The 23,621-nt window shown below is 40.4% G+C and overlaps 1 protein-coding gene across 1 annotated transcript; it reads left to right on the plus strand.

Annotated features, from left to right (window-relative positions):
* Positions 1-2,264: 2,264 nt before the first annotated feature.
* LOC143840255 (interleukin-1 receptor-like 2) lies at positions 2,265-22,693 on the plus strand. The gene is made up of 11 exons (XM_077343558.1): positions 2,265-2,402; positions 3,769-3,857; positions 4,921-5,179; positions 7,684-7,870; positions 8,752-8,914; positions 11,036-11,101; positions 14,587-14,710; positions 16,654-16,778; positions 17,893-18,036; positions 18,555-18,704; positions 19,442-22,693. Exons 2-11 carry the CDS (start codon positions 3,800-3,802, stop codon positions 19,831-19,833), a joined length of 1,668 nt encoding a protein of 555 aa, XP_077199673.1. The 5' UTR covers positions 2,265-2,402; positions 3,769-3,799; the 3' UTR covers positions 19,834-22,693.
* Positions 22,694-23,621: the final 928 nt, after the last annotated feature.

Raw genomic sequence — 23,621 nt, forward strand, 5'->3', positions numbered from 1 at the left:
CTGCCTTAAAGGGAAAGGGGCTTTTGGGGAGCATGATAACGGCTGCCCATTGGCTGCTTGTTTGAGTGATGGCCAGGGGCGGGACACAGCTCGGCAATATCGCTTCCTTCCTAGCGATTTTTGCCGAGACCGGAAACCTGTGGGAAGCGATTGAAACGCGACTGGATTCCACTACAAAGGCAGGTATGCATAATGACGAATTCCACTATTTAAAATGGCATTTTTTCTTTCCGAAACTAATTTGCCACATTGATCCTGGTGCGGAATGGGCCTTAGATTGCACCCACATGTGAGGATACTGCGTCTTGCATATGTTGCCACTGTGAGTGCAGAGGCATTTCCTGCGCACTATCCTTCATCCGCTATCATTTCCCCTGTGTTTTTCCTCTTGCCTTGCCACTGGAGGACTTCTTTTAACCCTGGAAATTGCTCTGGCTCTATAATGTTATGTACTGATTTTTAAAAGCCCTCATACAGCCTTCCAATTGTACAGAGGGGGAAATGGCAGCTGCAAGGGACTGCAGCTGAAATATAGTACACGTATGGGCAGGACCTTAGAACAGTGGTCCCCAACCCCCAGTCTGGGGACTGGTCATGGTCCATGGATCAGTTGGTACCGGGCCACGGCTCCTCCTCCCTGGCTGCTGCCTCAGAGGCTGTCCCGCTACTCTGCCGCCAGCTCACCTTTGGTGCTCTCCAGCGGCCACCATGGCTAGGGCTCCCCCTTGGCATGGCACTGCGCAGTTGCTGCTGGCAATGCCCCCCAGCGGGCGGCAGGAAGTCAGGGGTGCCAGTGGGAAAGCAAGTGGAGCAGGGGTTCAGGCGGTGACGTCCCTTGGCAAAAGGCTATCCCCCCGGGCCTCAATAAAATTGTCAAGCGTTGACCAGTCCCTGGTGATAAAAAGTTTGGGGACACACAAAAGTTTGGGAACACACAAACCTTCCTATTCAGATGGTGTGCTAACTTGCTTGGACGGTATTCTTTCTGGAAAGATTTAACCATGCAGGTTTGAGAAAGTATATACTGAAAGTGGGCTGTTTGAAGAAGTGGGAAAGTGGGCTGTTTGGGGATGTTGTCTGGGATGCTCTAAAACAGTAGAACTTCTAGTTATTTCCATTCATGAAGCCACAGGCTGAACCACTGTGTGTGTGTGTGTGTGTGTTTGTGGTGAGGGAGAGATTCTTGATTGGTTTCTACATTTCTGGTTTCTTGATTGGTTTCTACATTTGTGGCACTTCCTCAGCCAAAGCAAAATAAGTGGTGGAAAATGCATAGACGACTTGGCTGCAAAGTAGACACTGAAATAAGCAAATTACGCTGTCCAAATTTGGGACCAGAAAATGGCAAGTTGCAACAGAGAAGTTTGCAGTCCCATCTGAAATTCTGGGAGCATTTGTAGTTAGTACTTGGATACAATAGTTTGTAAGTACTGTATGTATTTCCATTTTGGTCTCATAAAGGAAAGAAAGGAAACCCAACATTTTTTGGAAACACTGAGCATTTTTGTTCTTGTACAAGGTTTCTCATATGTTCCAACCCTGATGTCAAACTTTGCAGAATGCATTATTTTGTGTCCCTGGCGGTTCTAACTTCTACCAGCAGCCACCATACTGAAATTGATTTCCACTGCATATGTGACCTATTTGCTGGATGTCATATAGCCCAGTGGTCCCCAACCTTTTTATCACCGGGGACCACTCAACGCTTGACAATTTTACTGAGGCCCGGTGGGGGGGGGGACAGTTTACTCATCCACTCTCAACCACTGCCCTAACGCTCTCTGATCGCTATGGTAATGTTTAAACATCCCTTCAAAATAAGATACAGACACGCCACAACAATGAACATAAGGAACATTTTATTTTCATGGAAATTTTAACTCATGACAATGACAAACCAATGGGAACCCTGAGCTTGTTTCTCTGCAACGAGATAGTCCCATCTGGGAGTGATGGGAGACAATGACACCCGAAGTGTGTTGTAAAGGGCCGGGGGGGGGGGGAGAGAAGGCGTCCTTCATGGCCCACCTCCAATTAGTCGACGGACCACATGTGGTCCGCAGCCCACAGGTTGGGGATCGCTAAAATAGCCTACAACCAACGTAACGGCTATTTCAAGCTTTGCTTGACATTTTGCTTTCAAGTTCTGCTTTGCAAGCATGAATCATTTATATATCAGATCTTCCGCATCAGACTACATTCCACTTTGGTTTAGTGTTTACCTCCCTCCCACATAATCTCCAGATGTAGTTGCCTCACCTACCACTCCCTGCTGACATTGGCTGAGGAACTCTTCCTCTAATTGTCTTGCTCTCTAGATGTGATCAATTGAGACTGAAAGCACCTGCGTTAACTTCTTACCATCTACTGAAGGCTCGGGGAATACGTTTTGATGGCTCTTGGTAAGTTCCTGTTATTTTTCCTCCCCTCCTTCATTCTCACTCCCGTGACGGTACTGAATTCATATAGGTTTTGTTGAGGAAGCGGATGCGTTCATTTAAGTTGTGGCTCAGTGAAACACAACCATGAAGATGGGACCGAGTGCTCTCGTTGGTACTGGTGTGGTTGTAGAACCTCAGAGGGATGGGTGAAGGAATCAGAAATCCCATACTGCTTTATGTGAGACTTTTAAAGATCCCTTCATTATACATTTCTGAATATTGCTTTCTCTTAGATTTTAAGAAAACTAAAATCTGAGAATGAACAGTGAGTAATATGAAGGGGTGATTCTATTTTGTTGGTTTTCTGTTGCTTCCCCTGCCACGTGGCAATGTCAGACTGGGTAACTGAACCTCCCAACTTGTTTTGTACCTCAAGTGGCCTGTGGAAAAGTTTCAAATTGCTGTTTCTGATCCAGCTATGTGTGTTATGTAGCATTTCTTGTATGAAGGCATACGAGCAGTTACATTTTAATGTAACTTTTCTAATTTCTTTACCGAACAAACCTCTTTGCTCAGATCCCAAAAAAATGCTCCCTTCGTGTTTTGATTTAATACGAGATCATTAAAAGTTAAATGTGAGATAATTATTCCATACTGCTGCAAATCCCCGCCGTCTTCTCCCTCTTTTGAAGGCAGAAACTGGTCAAACCTGCAGGAAGCCACTTCTGTAACTACTCTCTGTTGTTTTCCATTTCTGTCTTGTTGGATGTCGATGGAACCTGTTCTGGCAAATTCATTTGGCAGAAATAATTATACAGTCAGAGGTTTAGCATGTGTCAGTTATTGCAGTTGGTTCCACATGGATAATTATTTTCACTTCAGGCTATGTTGTGTAGTGGTTTTTCTGTGTTGTGGTAAAGAAATGTTTCAGAAAGTAACATTTCCCTCTCTTTAACATAATTGTAAAATGTGAAGAATATCATGACTATTTTAAAGTCTAAACACGCTGCAGGGATATTTGAGCATATTAAGCCTTTTGTAGCTCTGTTCAAGGCAGAAAACACTGAAGGAGCACAAACAAATGATTTTTAAAAATGCTGATCCTCACAATTGAGAGGATGTTACTAATGATCGGTCCCACAGGGGCATCTCTGTTCCTCTCTGAGCAAGGGGGTATGTGGGGGATTTGACTTAATTTGTGTTTTGTGACAAGTCTTTGCAAGCTATGAATCTGTCTAATATTTACGATACCCTGTGGGGGGAAGAGTCCAAAGTAATGAGAACAAAACCTTGTTAATGGTAAGTAGTGTGAAACTATGTACAGATGTATTAAATTGATTTAGGGTGGTAAAACTGACCACTTTCCCCCCCTCTCTCTCCTGTGTAGATTCCAATAGCCTCCTCCTGTGTAGTAAACCATGAGGTCTACATTGTGGCTTTCTATTGTGTTAACTTTGTTCTGTTTGGTAGAATCAGGTAAGTGCCGCAATTGAGTCAACAGCTGAAGAAGTAATGCTTTGTGGGAAAGTTTCCCATTACCTAGAGTGAGGAAGATTAGATAATTGTAAAACATACACTTTTCTTTTTGATTAAATAATCAGATGCTTTAGTTCTGTGCTTTAAAAATGTGCCCTGTTATGGTGCTACATGGAATCCAGTTTGAGGTCTTTCCAGTTGCCTATTTAAAAGGACTTTAAAAAATATAGTGAAATACATATTAGGCCATTTAATTAGCTCACGGGAGTGGCTTTTTGGATTATAGTTTTGTAAACACAACCCTGCAATATGTGTATTTGATTTCTATAAGCAGGTGCTTTTCCGGGTAGAGTCTCAGTTCAGTGCAAGTTCAGATTCTTGCAATATGATCAGCCTATAAGGTCGAAACTTGAGAATATTGGGTTGTTTTATCTTTCCACACAAATCATAAATACTGGCATTGGTCACTTAGGTTATATTTTCCTTGACTACACTGAGAGAAAAAGCTACTGTAGACACTACCATGTACAATCAAAATTATTAGCTCTTCGTTATGGCAGCTGATAGAAATATACATGAAGACATCATAGAATGTAATTGAAAATGTGAAGCTGCCTTAAAATGAATCAAACCATTGAATCAAAGTCAGTATTGTGACTGGCAGCAGCTGTCCAGGGCCTCTGGGGATTATATATATACCTTCGACTAACTACGTGATCCTTTCAGCTAGAGATGCCAGAGTTTGAATATGCCAAGCAAATGCCCTCTCTGAACCATGCCATGTCCTCTACTTTTTTGAAGCTCAATAAAAATAAAGCATAAAAATTAAATGCCTTTTTAGCTTGATGGCTATTGTGCTGGCAGGCTTTTTGGCTCCAGCAGGAATGAAACAAGAATGGGCAATGTGAAATATAGTCCCCCAGCCACGAAGGAGAGTGAGTCTACAGCAAAGCCTGTGCAGATCTGATTTCATCCTGTTGACAATAGCAGGAGTTGCTTTCTCCTGAAAGAACCATGAAAATCTCATTTGCTATCTTAACTCACTTTCTCCCCCTCTCTGTAGAGAAATGCACTGTTCAGGATGATGACATTGAGAATGCTGGCCTGGAAAGGGTCATAGTAGGACAACCTGTTGTGATTGATTGTTATTTGGACAAAATACTTGACGTTAACCAGAAGACCTATAATCTGAGCTGGTATAGAAATGGAAGTGAAGAGCCTGTAACTAAAAAAACAGATTCAAGAATACATCAACGTGATAACATGCTTTGGTTTCTTCCTGCAAAATTTCAAGATTCTGGATTCTACACATGTATTGTACGGTCAGGACTTACTTTTGTGCGTGTTGCTTTTGGGGAGGAGGGAGCTTTTGCTTTACCAGTGATAATGTTCATGTCATAGAGAAGCATGCAAATTTTTAGCGCTGCTTGGGAATGGATTTAATAGAGTGTGCTGACGTTTGCATTTTTTGCATCCCACCTGGATAGCCCAGGGAAGCCCATTTCCCTCAGATCTTGGAAGCTAAGCAGGGTTGGCACTGGCTAGCACTTGGAAAGGCAACCTCTAAGAAATACCAGAATCATGATGCAGGACCAGGTAATGGCAAACCACGTCCGAAGGTCTCTTGCCTGACAGCCAATCCTGGCTGTATTTCCCACATCCACATGATAAATAGATGCTGGTCCCTTCTTAACTCACATCTTCAGGGACACAAGCGGGTCCTTCAATATTACTTATAAAAAAATTAAGTGTTCCTCACTGGTTTTCAGTTATAAATTCTTGCAGAGGAACCCTAAACTTTTCAAGATATTGTTCAAAATTATCAATTATGCTATAATCTTTGATCAGCCTGACATTATTTTCCTAGAATTATTGTTATTTCCAGTGTTTCTTTTCTTTTCATAATGTACAATAGCTTCAGTTAGGTCATTGTAGCTTCTAGAGAGCATTCAGGATTGATTTAATCTGGAACCCATTTATTTGCCTTTTTGACAACCCATGGTATCCATAAAACTCTCTTCCAATAGTAATTAAGTAATTATGAACCATTTATTTGAATATAGGATACATGCACTAAAACAAGGTTCTAAAGTTATTTGAAAATCTTAATGGTTAAAGACTGTTGAGAAAAATCTACCAATTATTGTAGGATTTGGGATGGCCAACTGGAATTTCCTATAATGTACACTTAAGAGTTGCAAAGCAAAACTATAGATTTGTTACAAAAGTTCAAAGTTTTGCTCCTCTGCGGGTTTCCTCTGGAGTGATTTTGCATAGGATTGCAGGTCTGTGTCTGTTGAGCATATAATTAAAAGATTATAGTGCTACTTAATAGAATAGGTCCTAAATGGTTCTTCATTGTTCCAAGTGAAGATACCTGTGTTACTATTTTCCTGTTCTAAGGCTGAGCTTCTTTACAAAAACAAAAACAGAAGTTCATATTTATGGAATCAGTGTGTGGCTATAAATTCCAACAAAGCATGTTTCACTCTTTACTCTGCTGTGGTTCGGCCTCACTTGGAGTACTGTGTTCAGTTTTGGGAACCAAGTTGAAGAGAGATGTAGACAAACTGGAGTGTGTCCAGAGGAGGGCAACAAAGATGGTGAGGGGTTTTGAGACCAAAACGTATAAGGAAAGGTTGGGGATCTGATAACCATCTTCAAGTATTTAAAAGGCTGCCATGCAGAGGATGAAGCAGAGTTGTTCTCTCTTGCTCTGGAGGGACGGACCAGAACCAATGGGATGACATTAATTCAAAAGAAATTCCGTTTAAACATCTAGAAGAAGTTCTTGACAGTTAGAGCAGTTTCTCAGTGGAACAGGCTTCCTCAGGAGGTGGTGGATTCTCCATCTTTGAAAATTTTTAAACAGAGGCTGGATAGCCATCTGACGGAGAGCCTGATTCTGTTACAGTTCAAGGGGGTGGCAGGTTAGAGTGGATGAGTAATAGAGTTGTAAGTGTCTTGTATAGTGCAGCGGATTGGACTACTTGACCCAACTCTCATTATTCTATGAGTATGCTTTTGGTAGGGAAGAATATAGTGTTGTTCATAAAAGTTAATTTTTTAAACAAAACATTCTAAAACCTTTTTATGTATAAGATTTAGAAGGAAGATTATAAAATAGATGGAAACAAATGGCAGGGAAATTAAAATGCTTGATTTGGGTATCTGGGCATCAGCATATCTACTTAATCATTTGAATCTAAGATGTTTTTGTTTTGATGTCTTGCTCCATAAGGTGTATACAAAAGTCTAATCAAGTTGATTGTGGAAGTGTCAGACAACAGACCTTAATTTCATGCATATATGATGGGGAGACCAAGTTATAGGGTTTTGGAAGTGGTATGGAATAACTGGGAGTCTGTGGAGAACTTTTAATTTGGAAATTTCTGAACCATACTGGTATATATAATCACAAAAGGCTAGCTCTTGCAAGCATCTTTTGCAGTACAAGGAGACTTTCACTGATGCAAGAGGTTATTCAGGCCTCTGACATTGAGGAAAACCTTTCTTATGGCTGTAGAAAATGCTTTCATTAGCAGAACAGATGCAGGGGATTTAACCCAACTACAAACTACTACAAATTCCTTGACTCCCACAGACCTAGCAGTTATGAAACATTAGAAAAGTAAAGACTCATTGTGTGTGATGCATAGCTTGAGAAGAATGCTGTTGCTCTCAGAACTTTGGAAAGTATAACCAGTTGTTATTGTTTTATTGGGTATTGAAGAAGTATTATGATTATCCTCTATTTGGTGCATATATTTTATTTTGAAATTTTTATTTTATAAAAAATGTTTTAATATGATGTTTTGGGTTACAGGGAGTCAGAAAGATGTTACACACGTGTTGTGAGAGTTGCAGTTTTCAATGACACTGATGGCCAATGTTTTCATGATGAACTTGCCTATAAGCAAGAGATACCAATTGGATCAAATGCAAGGATTGTGTGTCCTTCCTTGGCCACTTTTAAGGAAGATATGAATGCTTTGACTGTTCACTGGTCTAAGGTACAGACTTAATTAAATTATTTCCTCTGTGGCCTTTAACTACAGGCTACATTCTAACAGTATTAAAAGGCTAGACTTTGGTTAGTAATTTCAAAATATCTAAGATTATGAGGGGAACATGGAGTCCCAGACCTGTGTTTCTCTTGTAATCATAAACTAGAGATATTTTTTCCAGGACAGTTTTAGTGACTAGCCTCGGGCTAATATGAGATTTAAACCAGGGGCTTCCTGATGCACAGTTAAGTCTCTTAGCTGCTACAGTCCACCAACTGGAGATATGTTCCATGGTGGTACTTCCATTTTCAGAACTCTAATAAAGTTCTTTCAACTAAATTAGCATTTTGTCTATTAGATGCAGGCTGGGCCATCAAAATGGAACAGAAGCAAGCTGTGCGGCCCTTGGGGGCAACAGGAAAAGAGTTAACAAATGATCCTCTACTCCAGCCTTTCTCACCATTTTTACCACTGAAAGCTCCCTGAAACATTATTTAGGCTTCAAGAAACCTCAGAAGTGGCATGATCATGCAGAATATGATTGGGGAGTATAGCTGTGTACACTCCCGCCCAGGGCCCTCCTCTTCTGACCTCCTCCAGGCCCATCATTGGCCATTTTGGGAGGGGGGGCAGGTTGACATCACCCTACCCATTGCCACAGACTTGGTCCAAGCCACACAGCACTGCCAGCAGGATGGGGTGTAAACCAGAACAGCAGCCTGTTAGGACTTTTCTTGGGCTACATAAAGCAGAGGTTCTTTGGTGGATCCTAAGTGGGATTTGTCTGGGATTACAGGAAGTGGGTAGGAAGCATCTTGTGTTTCATTTGAGTGTACTCTGTTTGCATGCCATGCACAATGAAAAAGAACTACCTTGGTTGCACTTAGGAATGTCAGCTGGTGGATGGGGAACGATATCGCTTCTACAGCAAGGATTTTATAATAAACAATGTGAATTTGAATGATTCTGGAAAGTACCAATGCAAAACAACATACACTTATGCGGGGAACAAATATAACATTTCAAGAAGTGTTTTGGTAATTGCTATAGGTAAGTGAATGCATTCTATTAGTTCACTGATAAAGAAATATTTTGTATCCAAAGACTCCCAGGTATTGTGCTGAACCCAATGAAGCAACTTCATGGGTGGAAGGATTTCTGCTCAGGGAGCATGACTTTCTTGCCTCCCACTCCAGCTGCAGCTGAAAATGCCACCCCCTCCCCCTGGTAATTGTGTTCCTGGGGCAGCATTTCAGGAAGAATTTGGGGCTATAGCAGGAGTGGGAGCAAGATCTGCAGGTAGAAATCCTTCCAACCAATGAAATCCTCCCTTATACCCAGGTCATTATTTATTTATTAATTAGATTTGTATACCGCTGCTCGCAGCAAGCTGGCTCCCAGTGGTTAACAATAAAACATTATATAACAATTTAAACACCCCATAAAACAATCACAATACCTCCAAAAATTACAATTACAGTTAAGATGGTGAATATAAAAAAACCCTTTCCTAATGACTCATAGCTGTGGACTTTTTTCAGTGCAGAATTCTGCTAACGTCACTGGGTTTTCAACCAATGCCCAATAGTAATTTCAAGCTGCACAAGTCAAGGTTTGTAACTTAAAATATCATAATACTCTTACCACTAATGACATAACATCACCATTAAACAATGGTGTGTCATCTGAAACTACTTTTTGTGCCATACCGAAAGTGGAAGTGAGCATTTCAAAATCAAATGTATATTTTGCTCAGTGGGCCTTCTATTTCCAGCTATAGAAATCCCGTCTATTAATCTTCTCTTGCCTGTGTGAAAACCATCTCTGTAAATCCCTTTTGAATACCCATCAAGGAAAGTGGTGTCTTGGTGAGTGCATAATAAGGTAAAATACATGTGGATCCAAGTTTTGTTCGCCTGTTGAGATTGTTGATTGGTTCAAGCAAGTAGTAATGTTGGTCTGCAATGGAACAGTTAGATTCGAGTCCAGTACCACCTTAGAGACCAACAAGATTTTGGGGGTATGTTCTTTCAAGAGTGAGAGTTCCCTTTGACCAGTGAGAAATGTCTTGAATCTAACAGGTTGCAAGTAAGTATCAGGTTTCATTTTCTTCTATTATACTTGCAAGACAGGTAGGGGAGGTGGTTCAAGGGGAGGGGTTGGTTGAAATCCCTTCTTTTTGGTTCCTTCCTTCTTGTTCAGGCACAATTTTGAGTGCAGGTTAAATGGTCTTGGTGGAGGCAGAACACTCTAAAAGCAGCCCTGATTGTAAGTTCTGGTACCCATCATCAGGAGCAGGGGGAAGTCCATAATTTTTGCTGGAAGAGCTCCTATGGAAAGCAATATAACAGAGGGAAGCAATGGTGTTGTGAGTGTTGCCTCCACCTTCAGCAACTTTCCTTCCGCTCCACTGCGGCCTTCCCTTTCCATCTCCCCCCAAATTCACATGAATTTGTGTGCCTGAATCTTTCCCATTTAATTAGTGGTGAGTATGAAAAAGAATGTGCAGTAGAGTGCCTCCTTCAAACATGGCTGTTTTCCATTGCTTGGAGCTACTTTTCTCCCTAGCTTGAGGACAGCTTAAGTAACTGCCCTCATCCACATGCAGCTTTCCACGGGCAACCATAGTCTTCGGTCCCCACTTAGTACACAGATGGGGGCTGTCTCATAAATAACACTCCTGTCTTCCATGTCTCATTTCATTCGACCGCCCTAAGAAAGAACGTGAGCTGACTGCTGTCATTTGTTTCTCAACTCCTGTAGTGTTTCTGTCACTACCTCTGTCACTGCCTTGCCACTGCAAGTAATGTTTACTTGGGGGTTTCTGTGTCAACAAATTGGTAGCCTCACAACTCTGATTAGTTTTTTGGGGGAGAGGGTCCGGGCCAAGGTGGCTGTACTGAAGGTTTCCCCATCTCTGTGTGAAAGTTGCAAATTCTACTAGAATACAATAATGTAGTACTTAAGAGACAAGGCAGTATCCTTCAGCAAGCCTTAAAAAAATTCTCCATTTGCCCATCTGTGTTACTTGGATACAGGTTTGTTAGGATTAATTTTGTGCTCTGAACTTTCTAAAGCCCTATGATGATACATGTTTTAATATGTGTTACCTGAACTTTGAACATAAAGGCATATTTTCAAAAAGTGCTTCTTTTTAATTTTTCATGCCAGTAAGTCCAGAGAGAAAAAGAACTGAGATTATGTACCCAAGAAACAACACAATTGAAGCTGAACTTGGTAACTCTCTATTTTATCTTCAGTCTCTTTATCTAAAGTAAGCTTTCTCAACCAGGATTTCATGCAACCCTGGGGTTTCTTGATAGCCCTGGAAGGGTTTCTCGAATGGGTGGGAGTTAATAAATTTTTAAATATATTTTTCAAACTTGTTAAACAGTTATCGGGTGATATGACAATATGGAGTCATGTCAACAACCTGCCCTTCTTCCTAAAATGGCCAATGATGGGAAGGGGAGTGGCCCTGAGTAAGTATATACACAGGAATGCTTTCCAGCCATATTCTACATGATCACACCACTTCTGGGGTTTCTCAAAGACTAAGGAATGTTTCAGGGTATTCTCAATCATTAAAAAGTTGAGAAAGGCTGATATAAATGCAGGCCAACAAAACAAAATCAGTGTCCAGTGGCACCTTTAAGACCAACTGAGATTTATTCAAGTCGTGAGCTTTCGAGTGCAATCACTCTTCCTCATAGTCTGAACAAGAGTGCTTGCACTCGAAAGCTCATGCCTTGAATAAATCTTTGTTGGTCTTAAAGGTGCCACTGGACTCTGATTTTGTTTTATTATGCTACTTCAGACCAACACGGCTACCCACTTGAATCTAATTAAAGGCGATAGCTATAAGAATGACTGGCCAAAAACATATCACCTTTGGGCTGCAAGGAAATTTTAGGGTTTTCTAGTTACATTTCAGTCTTGGATATCCTTGGAGATTCATGTTAGAAATCCAAGTCAGGGCCATTTCGCACGGGGATCTTTGTTGCAAATTGGTCACTGAATGAAAAATCGCCATTTAAAATAGTGGAATTCGTCGTTTTGCACACCTGGCTTTGTAGTGGAATCAGTTGCGTTTTTTAGCGTTTCCCACAGGCTTCTGGTCTCGGCAGAAATCGCTAGAAAGGAAGCGCTATTGCCAAGCTCGTCCCGCCCCTGGCCGTCAAGCAGCCAATGGGCAGCCGTTAGCATGCTCCCAAACAGCCCCTTTCCCTTTAAGAAAGGTTTTTTTTTAAAAAAAAACAGACCCATAGCAACGAATCTAGGTAGATTCCTTGCAACGGAGAGACCCATCCAGCTGCCTAATGTGAGCTGTCGTTTGATTGTATGATCGTTGGCACGCTGCCTCGAGTGATAAAAAAAAAATCCCCCCCCCCTCTCACGGCCCCGATTTTGGGCTGAATTAATGTGTAAAAAATAAAGGGACTTTATTTCAGCAAACGGGCTTTTATGTGGTTTGTGCTTAGTGACTAAAGGTGAAGGACTGAAGCCAGGGAAGCCTCTAAACAGAAAGAGGCTCGCCGGTGCGTTTATCCCCGCTCGCTTCGAGAAAAAAAAATGGCGATCGCTTCGCCGGAAGTTTGGAGGACAGGCTCAGGAGGAGGGACTTTGAAGAACCCGCAACAATGGTAACGCACAGGTGTTTAGCGCTAGTGTTGCAGATTGGTTGCAGGAGTGTATCGCTATCCGGAGGGTGAATCCACTTTTCTGGATTCCCCTGAAAGCGCTAAAATGAAGCGCTTTTTGCTGATCAGTTTCAGGAGTGTTGCAGATTGTCTACGACGTCGTGGGTAATGCCAAATTAGTAGCGTTTTCAATTAGCAACCATTGTGCTATTTTTAAGCCGTGCGAAATGGCCCTCAGTGGCACTGTGCTGTATCCCCATTTTTTTGTTGCTCTCAGTTTCCCAGAGATTGTCACCTACCAGTTAGTAGCTTCTCCCTCTGCCTCCCACTTTTCTCTCTCTTGCGCTTAACTTTCTATGATACTTCCAGATAGGTATCCATGTTTGTTTGTAGTAGTCAAATGAAATGAGTGCAGTAGCTGTCAAAATGTATCCCACAAGCTTTTGCGGCTGGACTGTTTCATTGTGTTTCTCTTTAATATGGCTCTCCATATTTGGTAACCTCCCCTGTGTTTCTGCTCTTGTGTTCCTTTGTCCTCACCATCTCTTCCACTCTCTTTTTAAAAACACTGGGTCTATTTCCATTTTCCCTCTGGCCCCCTTTTCTACCTAGTTTATTGACGACAGCACATAATGCTTTCACATTCAAGTGATTCAGGAACTTAAAGGCAATGCTCTCTCTGGCTAGTTCACACAAGATGCAGGCAGGACATGCAGACAGGCTGGAAAACTGGTGGCCATCTCCCCCATATGTTGGTGGATGCAGTGATGGAGGCACTTTGCCATCCCGTTATCACTTCACACAAAGATATGTGAAGGGGCCTGCAACAGTGAATACCTCAGGTATCTCCAGAGAGCTGAAAATAGGGAGGAAGCCACAGGGGTCCTTAAAGCATACGGAGTGGAACAGAATTGTATGTTCCAGCTTGCAGACACAGAATTGTTAGTGACCAGTCCCCTCCTCAGCTCACAATCCTCCTTTTTGTTAATATTGTCCGCATCTCACCATGATATTAAATTAATATATAATCACTGGGCTAGAAATGTGCAAATACCTGTTAATTTCATCTTGGAAACTGACCCAGCCATATTTGCATGTACACAGCAAACAAAAGGGTCACTTTATAACTGGATGCCACTTGCCGTGGGAGACGCCTAGATCATGCAGGCGACATAAGTCCACAAGGGGGAGGATTATCCCTTCTTTCCCTCCAGATTGCTTATACGGACAGGCAAATAGCACCCAGGAGTTTGCTAATTGCTTGATTACCTCACATGCTTTTCCCCTTTCTGCCACACCAGTGATTCTTCCTTATTCTAATTAATTTGTTTACACCACTTAAGCCATCTCCTTTCCTTAATCACTGGATCATCAAACTCAAATTTGCATTCTGGCAAAATCTATTTACATTTTGGCTCTTATTCAGGTGAAAAGATGCAACTTGCCTGGGAAATCTCTGGGAACCCATTCAAAGGTTTTGCCCCAACTAATGACAGAACCATCATCTGATTTGTATTTCTTTGCTTCACACTGACAATCAATTCAAGTTCATTGTTTTAAGGGCTAGCAGCTCAACCTTAGCCTCTAGAAACAAATCTGCGAATTTAAAGACATGCACTTGAGCATTCTTGTGTGTGTGTGTCCTTGAATTCATACATGCACGCTGAATGCTGGTCATCCTGCTGTTTCCTCTACTGGACTTCTGTATGTCATGGAAGATAGCTATAACTTTTTTTTGTTCCCAAAATTATATCCCCTTTCACACCATCTCAACTCTGTCATCTCTTTTGTGAGTGTGTTTAGTTTAAACTGCATGAAAGTGTGATTTCATTTTAAATGTGCCTTCAATTTTTATTTTCAATTTGGTCTCAGCAAGTTTTCTGACGGAACACCCTCATAAACATTGGTGGAGATCCAGTTGTTACTACTTTCACTCCATCTCCTAATAGTTGTTAATTGCCCCATCTAAATTTAGGAGGCATCCTATTTCAGTTAACTGTGTCTTAGGAAAGGGTAATATATCTGTTCTCATTCCATTGTAAAATTTTAACTTAAAGGCCTCTGTTGTCATTTTCATTTCAGGATCCAATGTGTTTGTAGAGTGCAATGTATCAACTTTCAGAGATAGTGCTATTTCTATATCCTGGAAGGTCAATAAAACCCTAGTTGATCTTTTGTTTGATGGTAGAATTCAAGAAGGATATCAGTAAGTATCTATACTGTATGTAAATAAAGAACTGAAAGAGTAACTCACTTGTTTCTTTGTCTAATGTAGGCTTTCTCTACCAGGGTCTTGTGAAATCCTGGGGTTTCTTGATGACCCTGGAAATGATGGTGTGGTGGCTATCAGAAGGGTTTTCCAAAAGGGTGGGAGTTAATCCATTTAAAATATATTTTTAAAATTTGTTATACATTTATTGGATGATATGACCATATATGGTAATGTCGACCTACCCTACCTCCCAAAACGACCAATGATGGGCCTGGAGGGGCTGGGAAGGGAAGGGGCCTTGGGTGGGCATGTACCCAGCTATGCTTCCAAGCTATGTTCCCAGCTATGCTATATTCTGCACATTTGCACCCCTTCTAGGGTTTCTTGAAGCCTGAAGGATGTTTCAGTGGTCAAAAGTTGCCTATTGGTCAAGAAATGCCTATTTTCAGAGCAGGTAAAAACAAATTCCAGCACCAAGAATTAAGAACAGCATTGATGGGAATTAATAGTTATTGCTCTGTCAGCTACCTTGGATTATTGTTTACCATTTTCCTTGAAGAGCATTGCACTCAGCTAGTTTCAACTATCGGTGGTCTCTGGCCCCCATTGGCTTCAACAAGAACCACAACCTTTTTGATGGTTGCTCCAGCCTGGTGGAATGAGCAGCCAGCGGAGATGTGGGTTCTATCAGAGCTATCAAAGGTCCAAAGAGCCTGAGAAATGACACTCCTTCCAGGCTTACAGATGAGACCAGAATGAGCATTATGTAACTTTGAGCTGGAATTTGAATTTTTAGTTGAAGCTGAAGCCATAACAATCATGCAAACATAATATCAAGATGGGCCTCTTTCCTTTCCTCCCCACTTTCCTGCCATGGGAATCTGGAAATTAGGAGCATCTGAATAATTTAGCCCTACTGAGGAATTGTCAGAGCATTTTACTTCTGTTTTTGATATTGGTTTTTGTTTTAATCTTATATGTATGAGTTTTATGTTGTTAACTGCCACATGTATGCTCGTGGGGAGGGGCTGTCTCCAAATCACACATAACAATAAAGAACATTGAGGAGTCAGTCTTCCCTGGCAAATAACTTGCTTCTCACAGATTTTTCCTGCGAACTGCAGATGCAGGCACATTTGGATCATGTTCTGTATCTTGCTTGTAGTTCTTATGGGCAGTAGACACAGAAGGCTTGAAGACTGTGTTTTCATGTAGGGTTGCCAGCTCTGGGTTGGGTAATACCTAGAGATTTTGGAGGTGGGTCCTGAGAAGGGTGGGCTTGGCGGGGGGGGGGGGGGCTTAGTGGCATATAATGCCATATAATCCATCTTCTCAAAATAGCTGTAACTTTACTTTTGCCCCTAAATTATATCCTCTATTGCACCATCTTAACTTTGCCTTTTCCTTTGTGTGAGTGGGTTTAGTTTAAACTATGAGAAAGTGTAGAATCCACCTTCCAAAGAAGTCATTTTCTCCAGGTCAACTGATCAGTCACCTGGAGATGAGTTGTAAAATTGGGAGATCTCCAGCCACTACCTGGAAGTTAGCAACCCTAACCATACAACATTCTTCAGAATCCAGGCAGTCTGATGCTTGGGAGTTCTTCTACACAGAAATGGATGTGGGTTGTGTTGCCCGAAGCAAGAAAGTGAAATTGCTACCAATATGTTGACATGTGGATGCTGCACTTTATATATAACATGAAATGAGATGGTATAGTTCCTTGAGGGGACTACAGCATATCAAGTTTTTGTACTGCTGAATCTGCCCTGAATATGGCTGATGTGGCTTCATACCTAGCAACTAGATGACAGCACAGCTGAGATTTTTGGAACTAGTACTACCAGTTCTCTCCAGATCCAAATGCAGTGCTTTATTTATGAGGACACATGGATCATGAGTGTAGATCTTCACTCTGGTGTTTTTGTTTTGAACAGAAAAGAAGAAGGGCCATTTTCTATAGTGTCTTTGAACATCACTGTACTGAAAGAAGAAGATTATGGCGAGTGGTTTGTCTGCTATGCTGGGGAAGTGGCAGCATACATCTCGGTGAAACCCCCAAGTATGTCATTCAGTGTTTGTTAGTAATTTATTTCAACTGTGAAAAGTATTTTAAAAAGGAAAAGATAACAAGTTTTAAAAGAAATGAAGAAAAAAAACAACAGGTTTTGCAAACTGTTTTATAAAACAGTAATAGAGAACTGGAAAAATTAGTGATGGCAGATCCCTTCTTCTAACCTTTATTGCTGAAAGATATGGATTGCCAGACCAGAAGCCATGACAGTCTCTCCCATCTTCCTACTAATATCTCCTCTGTATAGTCTGGGATTATCCTAAACAAAGCAGCAGTGGTAAGCAAAGTACAGACCATATTTATGACTATGGTGGTGTGTGTGTATTCAGTAATCTACAGATACTGAGAAAAATGTGATAGTCTCCTTCCCTTTTCTCAGAGTTCCATATATGCTCAGATCTTAAGTGTCAGGGATATAGCCAAAGGTTGGAGTCTGGCAGACAGGACATGGAAACTGGTAGGACAGAGAATGGGAAACAGCCTTGAAGAACTTTTGCTTGGGTGATACTCCCTCACCCATATAGCTATGTATATGCTGGGAAGGAGATGTTTGCAAGTTACTATGTTGATGATATTGTTATTGTAAATCAAGGTGATAATGCCGAATTTTAAAGCCTATAGCGTTTGGGACTGATGTACATGATGAACACTTATTCCCTAGCAAACCACTAAGATCGTCTTTGGAGGCCTTGCTTATAGTGCTTGTGGTGCCCCCACTTTCGGAGATAAGGCAGCAGTAATCACACAGGAGGCCTTCTTGGTAGTGGCTCTTGAAGTCTCTTCTGTTCCCATATACTGCCATTGAGGGAAAACTTGTTTGTTTTGTTTGGCATCCCCTCAGTGATCCCTCCTTCCTACCCAGTGTTTCTAATTGTTTCTTTTGTTTCGTATGTATTTTAGCTCTGGTTTTAATTGTTTCAATTATGGGTTTTGGGGTGTGTTTAATGGTTTTAAAACCTGATTCTACTGTGTTTTAATTTGTTAGCAGTCTAAGTGAAGGCAGAAATGTAAAATGCACATTTTGTAAAATAAACAAACTGACTGCTTTTGTGGTATGCATAATTGATTTAACTGTCTAATGTTTGTTTGTTTCTTGGTGCAGCCAGACATTATACTGGATACTTGGCTGGAGGTCTTGCTGCACTGATATTTATTACAATTGTTCTTGTATTAATCTACATGTTGTTCAGGATTGACCTCATACTTTGGTACCGAAAGTCATGCCATCAGTTTCTTCATAAAAAAGGTAATTCCACATCACATTCTGAATTACTGTGAATGGGTTAAATAAAAGCTGCATCTTTACCCAGAGGCAAAGCTGCAGAAAATAAGCCAGCAGTGGCAAATAGCAATGTTTACAGCTATCAGGATAAGAAGGCTAGTGGTAACCACTAAGAATGAAGACCAGTTTTTATGTTACAGGAACAGTGTTATCTTTATTGAATGATCAGTGAAGATTTTGTAGACAGAATTGTCATTCTAGCTGCAGGGACTTGCAATGTTAGCTTTAGATGCACACCCATTGCAGCCCCTCCCATGCAGTCTCCACACTTCAAAGCATTGTTGTAACCACCGACATGGGAAGCAAACATAAGGAATCTCTGCAACCATGTCCCTAAATCAGGATGATTCATAAGCCACTTAAATATACTATACAAGTTCCATTGGCTGGTAAATGAAAGCTTAAATGAGAACATCATAGATATACTAGACCTGAAATAAGAAATTGTTGTTCTGCAAGTCACCTTGGTTTGTGCTTCTTAGTTGCAGATGGGAAGGTCTATGATGCATACGTGTTGTATCCAAAAACCCACAACCCAGATCAGTTTGCTCTGAAAGTACTTCCTGAAGTTTTGGAGAAACAGTGTGGATATACTCTGTTTATATTTGGTAGGGATGACCTACCAGGAAAAGGTAAAATTTGAGCATTCATTTTTATTATTGCTTTTTAGACAAAACACAGTTTAATCTTTACATTTTATCCATCCTAACTGATTGCTTGGCCCTGATCTAGATAGCCCAGGCTAGCACAATCTTATCAGATCTTGGAAGCTAAGCAGGGTTGGCCCTGCCTAGTTTTTGGATGGGAGACTTCCAAGGAATACCAGGGTCATGATGCAGAGGCAGGCAACAGCAAACTGCCTCTGAAAGTCTCTTGCCTTGAAAACCCCACGGGGTTGCCTTGTCAGATGTGACTTAGTAGCACTTTCTACCACCATCATCACCGCCAAATTATGATTTGAAACAACAATCAATGTAAACCTTCATTTGGGGCATGATCCAGGAGCTGACATGTAACAGAGTTATTTTTTACAGCAAACCAGGAGATTACTGCTTAATCTTTGGAAAGATACATTCTACCCCAATTTTAAAAAAATGGGCTTGCTTGCAATCGGTAGCTTGTATCTGAATTGCTATTTAGTTCAGAGGAACTTAAGTACTTGGGTGGTGAGAAATGTTATCACTGGATCTATGCCCCTTGACTTTATTACTGTCAATAATGCTTTTTAGATGCTAAACTCAGCACCATTTTTTAAAAGCTCAAGTGATCAGCGGTTTTTTTCCAGTGGTTGTTGTTACAGTAGATGACTATTTTGCAGAGTCTAGTACTCTTTTGTAATTTTGATGCACATATCTCTTCTAATTTACAGCTCTGGTCACAGTTATTGATGAAACTATTAAGCAAAGCAGAAGGCTGATAATTATTTTAAACTCAGGATCACCAAGCTGCAAATTATTAGAAGAGGATCCTGAGCAACAGATAGCTCTATACAATGCTCTTGTGCATAGTGGAATGAAAGTAATCCTAATTGAAATGGATGAAATCAAGGATTACAGTAACATGCCGGAGTCCATTCAATACATTAAGCAAAAACATGGAGCCATCCGATGGAAAGGGGACCTCATAAAGTGTCAGTCTTATTCTGCAAATACCAGATTCTGGAAAAGGGTCAGGTATCAAATGCCACCAAGACACCAGGTTTCTCCAGAATTACCTCTGGTGGAAACAACACTCAACATACATCAAATGACAGAAAGATGATTCCTGTGTCACTTTCAGAACTCTTTGGTGCACCTGTTTTGGAAGGCTGTTTTGACAGATGTCATGTTTTTGTGTTCGCTGCTTAACACGATTTAACTAGCATTCTCATGTACATCCAGAAGTCATTATCAGACAAAACAATGAAGATGAAAGCTTTATTTTTATAAAAGTTCTAATATTTTTTTTAATATTCCCAGGGTGTTCCTTAGCAAGAGAAGATGTAAATAATGGCTGTGATCCAATAGAAAGTCCCTAGAATAGGCAGGGCTACACATGTACACAGAAAACAAAAGTTTAAACCTTTTAGCTGTTTGGTGAACCCAGTCCCTGCCTTCCTTTTCAAAATGCCAGTCAGAGAGGCATAACTTTAGAGGGCAAAGTATTTGCACCCCTGGCCACTCCGTGCACCCTCCGTTGGACTGATGCTATTACATAGCTGTTGGATCAGAAATGAGACTCTCACACAGAGCAACTGGTTACAAGTGGCAAGTCAAACCCATTCAAGGAATGTCTGCGAAAGCCAACTTTTATGTGCATGTTTGAAGCCCCAGATGGATTGGTGCAACTGTAAACTGGTGTTCCTTGACTTCAAATTTTAATTGTCCCCCCCCCCACAGATAACATTTGATAAATGACTGACATCATTTGCAGGATTTTCAAGAAATACATGTTCCAGATACAAATGTAAAATTATAGGGAGAGGAGACAATCTTAATTTTCCAGATATATCTCATTTAATCGGATTATAGAAAATGCTTAAAAGGTTAAATCCCAAACAGCTCTTATGTGTTGCCAGTGCTGTTGAACTATAGAAGGTTTTTGGTGTAAATGTAAGAGTAAAATTAAAATAGGTGCCTTTGTGATTACCAGCTGATGCACAATGGGTTTTTGCTGGCCGCTTGGTAAAGGCTAAAAAGTTTCAGGTTAGTATTATTATTATTATTTAATTTATTACCTGCCACTCCCAAGCAGGCTTGTGGTGGGTTATAGATGTCCAGTTAAAACCCCCATTCAAATGGACAAAAAATATAGATATAAGATGCATTCTGATCATTTGTATCTCCTATTTCACTGTCACCAGCACTTATTAAAGAGCTTCAGGATACACACTCAAGGGACAATTCAGAAAAGCCTCCCCTTGAAGGGGATAGAACAATCCATGACCCACTTGCTTAACACTGAGGAATCATGAAAAATATTCATTTTCTTTAATGTTAAGCATTTAACTTAAACCTAGAAATATCTGCCAGGATAGCTCTTAGATTGTATCAAGCAGTTAACGTGAGGTCTACGATCTCTCAAGTAAGTTGATTAGTAATAACTTTTCTTTTGTATATCTAAACAGGCCTTTTTTTTTTTTAAATGTAGTGGAAATGTGGATGGCTCTTAGACTCATGGCTCTTAGAGTTTTGGGCAAAAGTTTATATCACTGTGGAGTCAAGGTGGGGGCGTATATTCTCAAATGATGATTATATTTTATTTACTGCTTTTTGTATCAACAACTCATGTTGCATCCTATATTTCTATCTTTATGAAAATAAAAAAAATCATTACAAAAAAAATATTCATTTTGGCTAACTCACAACCAAACAGTGAGATAAATATCTGTCCCTCTGAACCCAGCAGAGCTGAATGTTCCTCCAGCGCAAGAGAAGAATTTGTAAATCCCCTGAGCCTTCCAGAACCCAGGAAACAGGCATGCTTGGGAACTACAATTTTAGACAGCCCCCAACTCATTTCTTTTACTTTCTATCAAATCTATAAACTGGCAGGTTGCTACTTTGTTCTCAACAGAGGTATACCGGCTTTTAAACCCAATCCCCCTAACCACAAATTCAATTAATATATTTAATGATGTCAGTTTAAAAAACTCTTGATTTTTGTATGACTGTAGATAGAGAATTACTTACGGGATTTCAAACAAGTTATCAAAGGCATTACAAGCTGACAAAGCTGCTCCCTGATACAGTTAAACCAACTTAGTTAAACCTGATACAGTTAAACCAACCATGTTTCTGCCAAGATAATGTGATGTTATGAATACTGAAATCCTGGTAAATGAAGAATTACTGCCCTACAAACGAATAGAAGGGCCCTACTATCTAATGCAAGATTACTCCTTAAATGTCTATAAATACCAAGTAATTCATTTCACCAAATCCGCTATATCATTATGCAATTACTCCATTGTATTCTTGAAATTTTGGTTTGGAGAGGGTGACAGCCCGGCCCAAAGAACAAGATCTTTGATTTCTGCATCTTTCTCCAGGGCTCCACAAAATATTTGAGAATGAATATGGTATTTGGACTTCATCGGCACACAGGATTTACAACCCTGAAATCGAATGAAAGTGATTCTTCTGTTGTTACTTCTGAGAAATCTCAGTCTAAGAATAGCTTGAACCCTAGCCCAATATTTCTGGGAGTCAAAGATGTGAGATTTTGTATTTTGATGCCCTGGTCGGACATTATTTATGTGCTTATATTGCATTTTGGAGTTATTGATGCCCCAAGTGGTTTTAAGCAAACCTAGGTGCTAACGTTTTGAACAGAAACAGATGTTTATATCCTTTTGAAATGTATTTGAATAAATGTCATGGAATTTTAAATGTACTAATCCAACAGCTTTCATTCAGTTGGTTTGTTTGACATGCTATCTTCTTGTTTTTGAAAGATCTGATCCATGGCAATTTTTCTGATTTGGAGTACAGATACAAATACAGGCTTGTCTGGCAAAGTCCTGATGGGATACTTGGCTTGAGGAGGCCAGTGCCGATGTAGTTGAAGGATACCCACTTTTTTGTTGTTTTTTCTGACCCGACCATTTTTTGTTGCATATTATATTTAGTTGTAATTTGATAAGTGAATTTTGTAAACATTTTCAAATAAAAATATATTTTTAAAAATAACAAATAGCTTCTCGCTGGCATCTACTTATTTTTATGGCGATGTAGTAGCTTGTGTAATTATGGGTGTGCAGAAGGGCTGCCAGGAAGCAATCTTTCACCCATATAAAATATTGCTCAATTGTTATATAACCAGGGGTTTCCCATTCTGAGCCTTGAAATACAGTTCCTTGCTAATGTCAGAATACATTACAAAAAAACACTTCTTTGTATGCCAGTAATCTGCATAAATAAATCTTTGCACAATGGTATCTATTTTAAATTCCATAAACCCTTACAAAATGCATTGAGGCATGTGTTTGCATGTTTTTGTACTTTTGAAGGTTGGGATGGCATGATTGTTCTTATACAAAGAAACGGAATGGACTAAATGGGGAGAAAATGCAATATACAAAACCAAATCAAGGAATTGCTATACACTGATAATGCAATAAAGTGTGGTTTGATTAAACCCAAGTTAATTTGTTATGAATGCAGAAAGGTCCAGTAAATCAGGATACCTTGGTTGGCATCAAACCAGGATTCCTCACTTCACTTTACAGATACCTGTTAATACAATTCCTGCTAACTGTAGCTTGTTGTATACACACCACAGTTTTAGTAGTGCTAGTGGGACTACTATTCAGGTTATTGTCTGTCCTCAGAGGTAAAGTGGATACCAAAACAAAACAACTCCAGACAACCTAAGACTTACACACAAATGAGACATTGGTGAAAATGCAGTCTTTAATTGGGGGTGGGGAGGCGTTGAGAAGAAAGTAGATGTTTGTTCTGAGATGAATTTTGTGTTTTTTGTTTCAACTTAGGTCATTGTTCTCCTCAGTTTACTGAGATCTTTATCCACTTATCTGGAAGCCTGGGTCCTAAAGCACTGTAAACTTA

The sequence above is a fragment of the Paroedura picta genome, chromosome 6 (genome assembly GCF_049243985.1).
Source record: "Paroedura picta isolate Pp20150507F chromosome 6, Ppicta_v3.0, whole genome shotgun sequence".
Classification (NCBI taxonomy): Eukaryota; Metazoa; Chordata; class Lepidosauria; order Squamata; family Gekkonidae; genus Paroedura; species Paroedura picta.

Excerpts from the sequence above, each read along its gene's own strand:
- LOC143840255 (XM_077343558.1), top strand. The coding sequence starts at position 3,800 with ATGAGGTCTACATTGTGGCTTTCTATTGTGTTAACTTTGTTCTGTTTG. Across the intron at positions 5,180-7,683 it reads TTCTACACATGTATTGTACG|GGAGTCAGAAAGATGTTACA; the intron begins GTCAGGACTTAC and ends TTTGGGTTACAG. Across the intron at positions 8,915-11,035 it reads TGTTTTGGTAATTGCTATAG|TAAGTCCAGAGAGAAAAAGA; the intron begins GTAAGTGAATGC and ends TTTTCATGCCAG.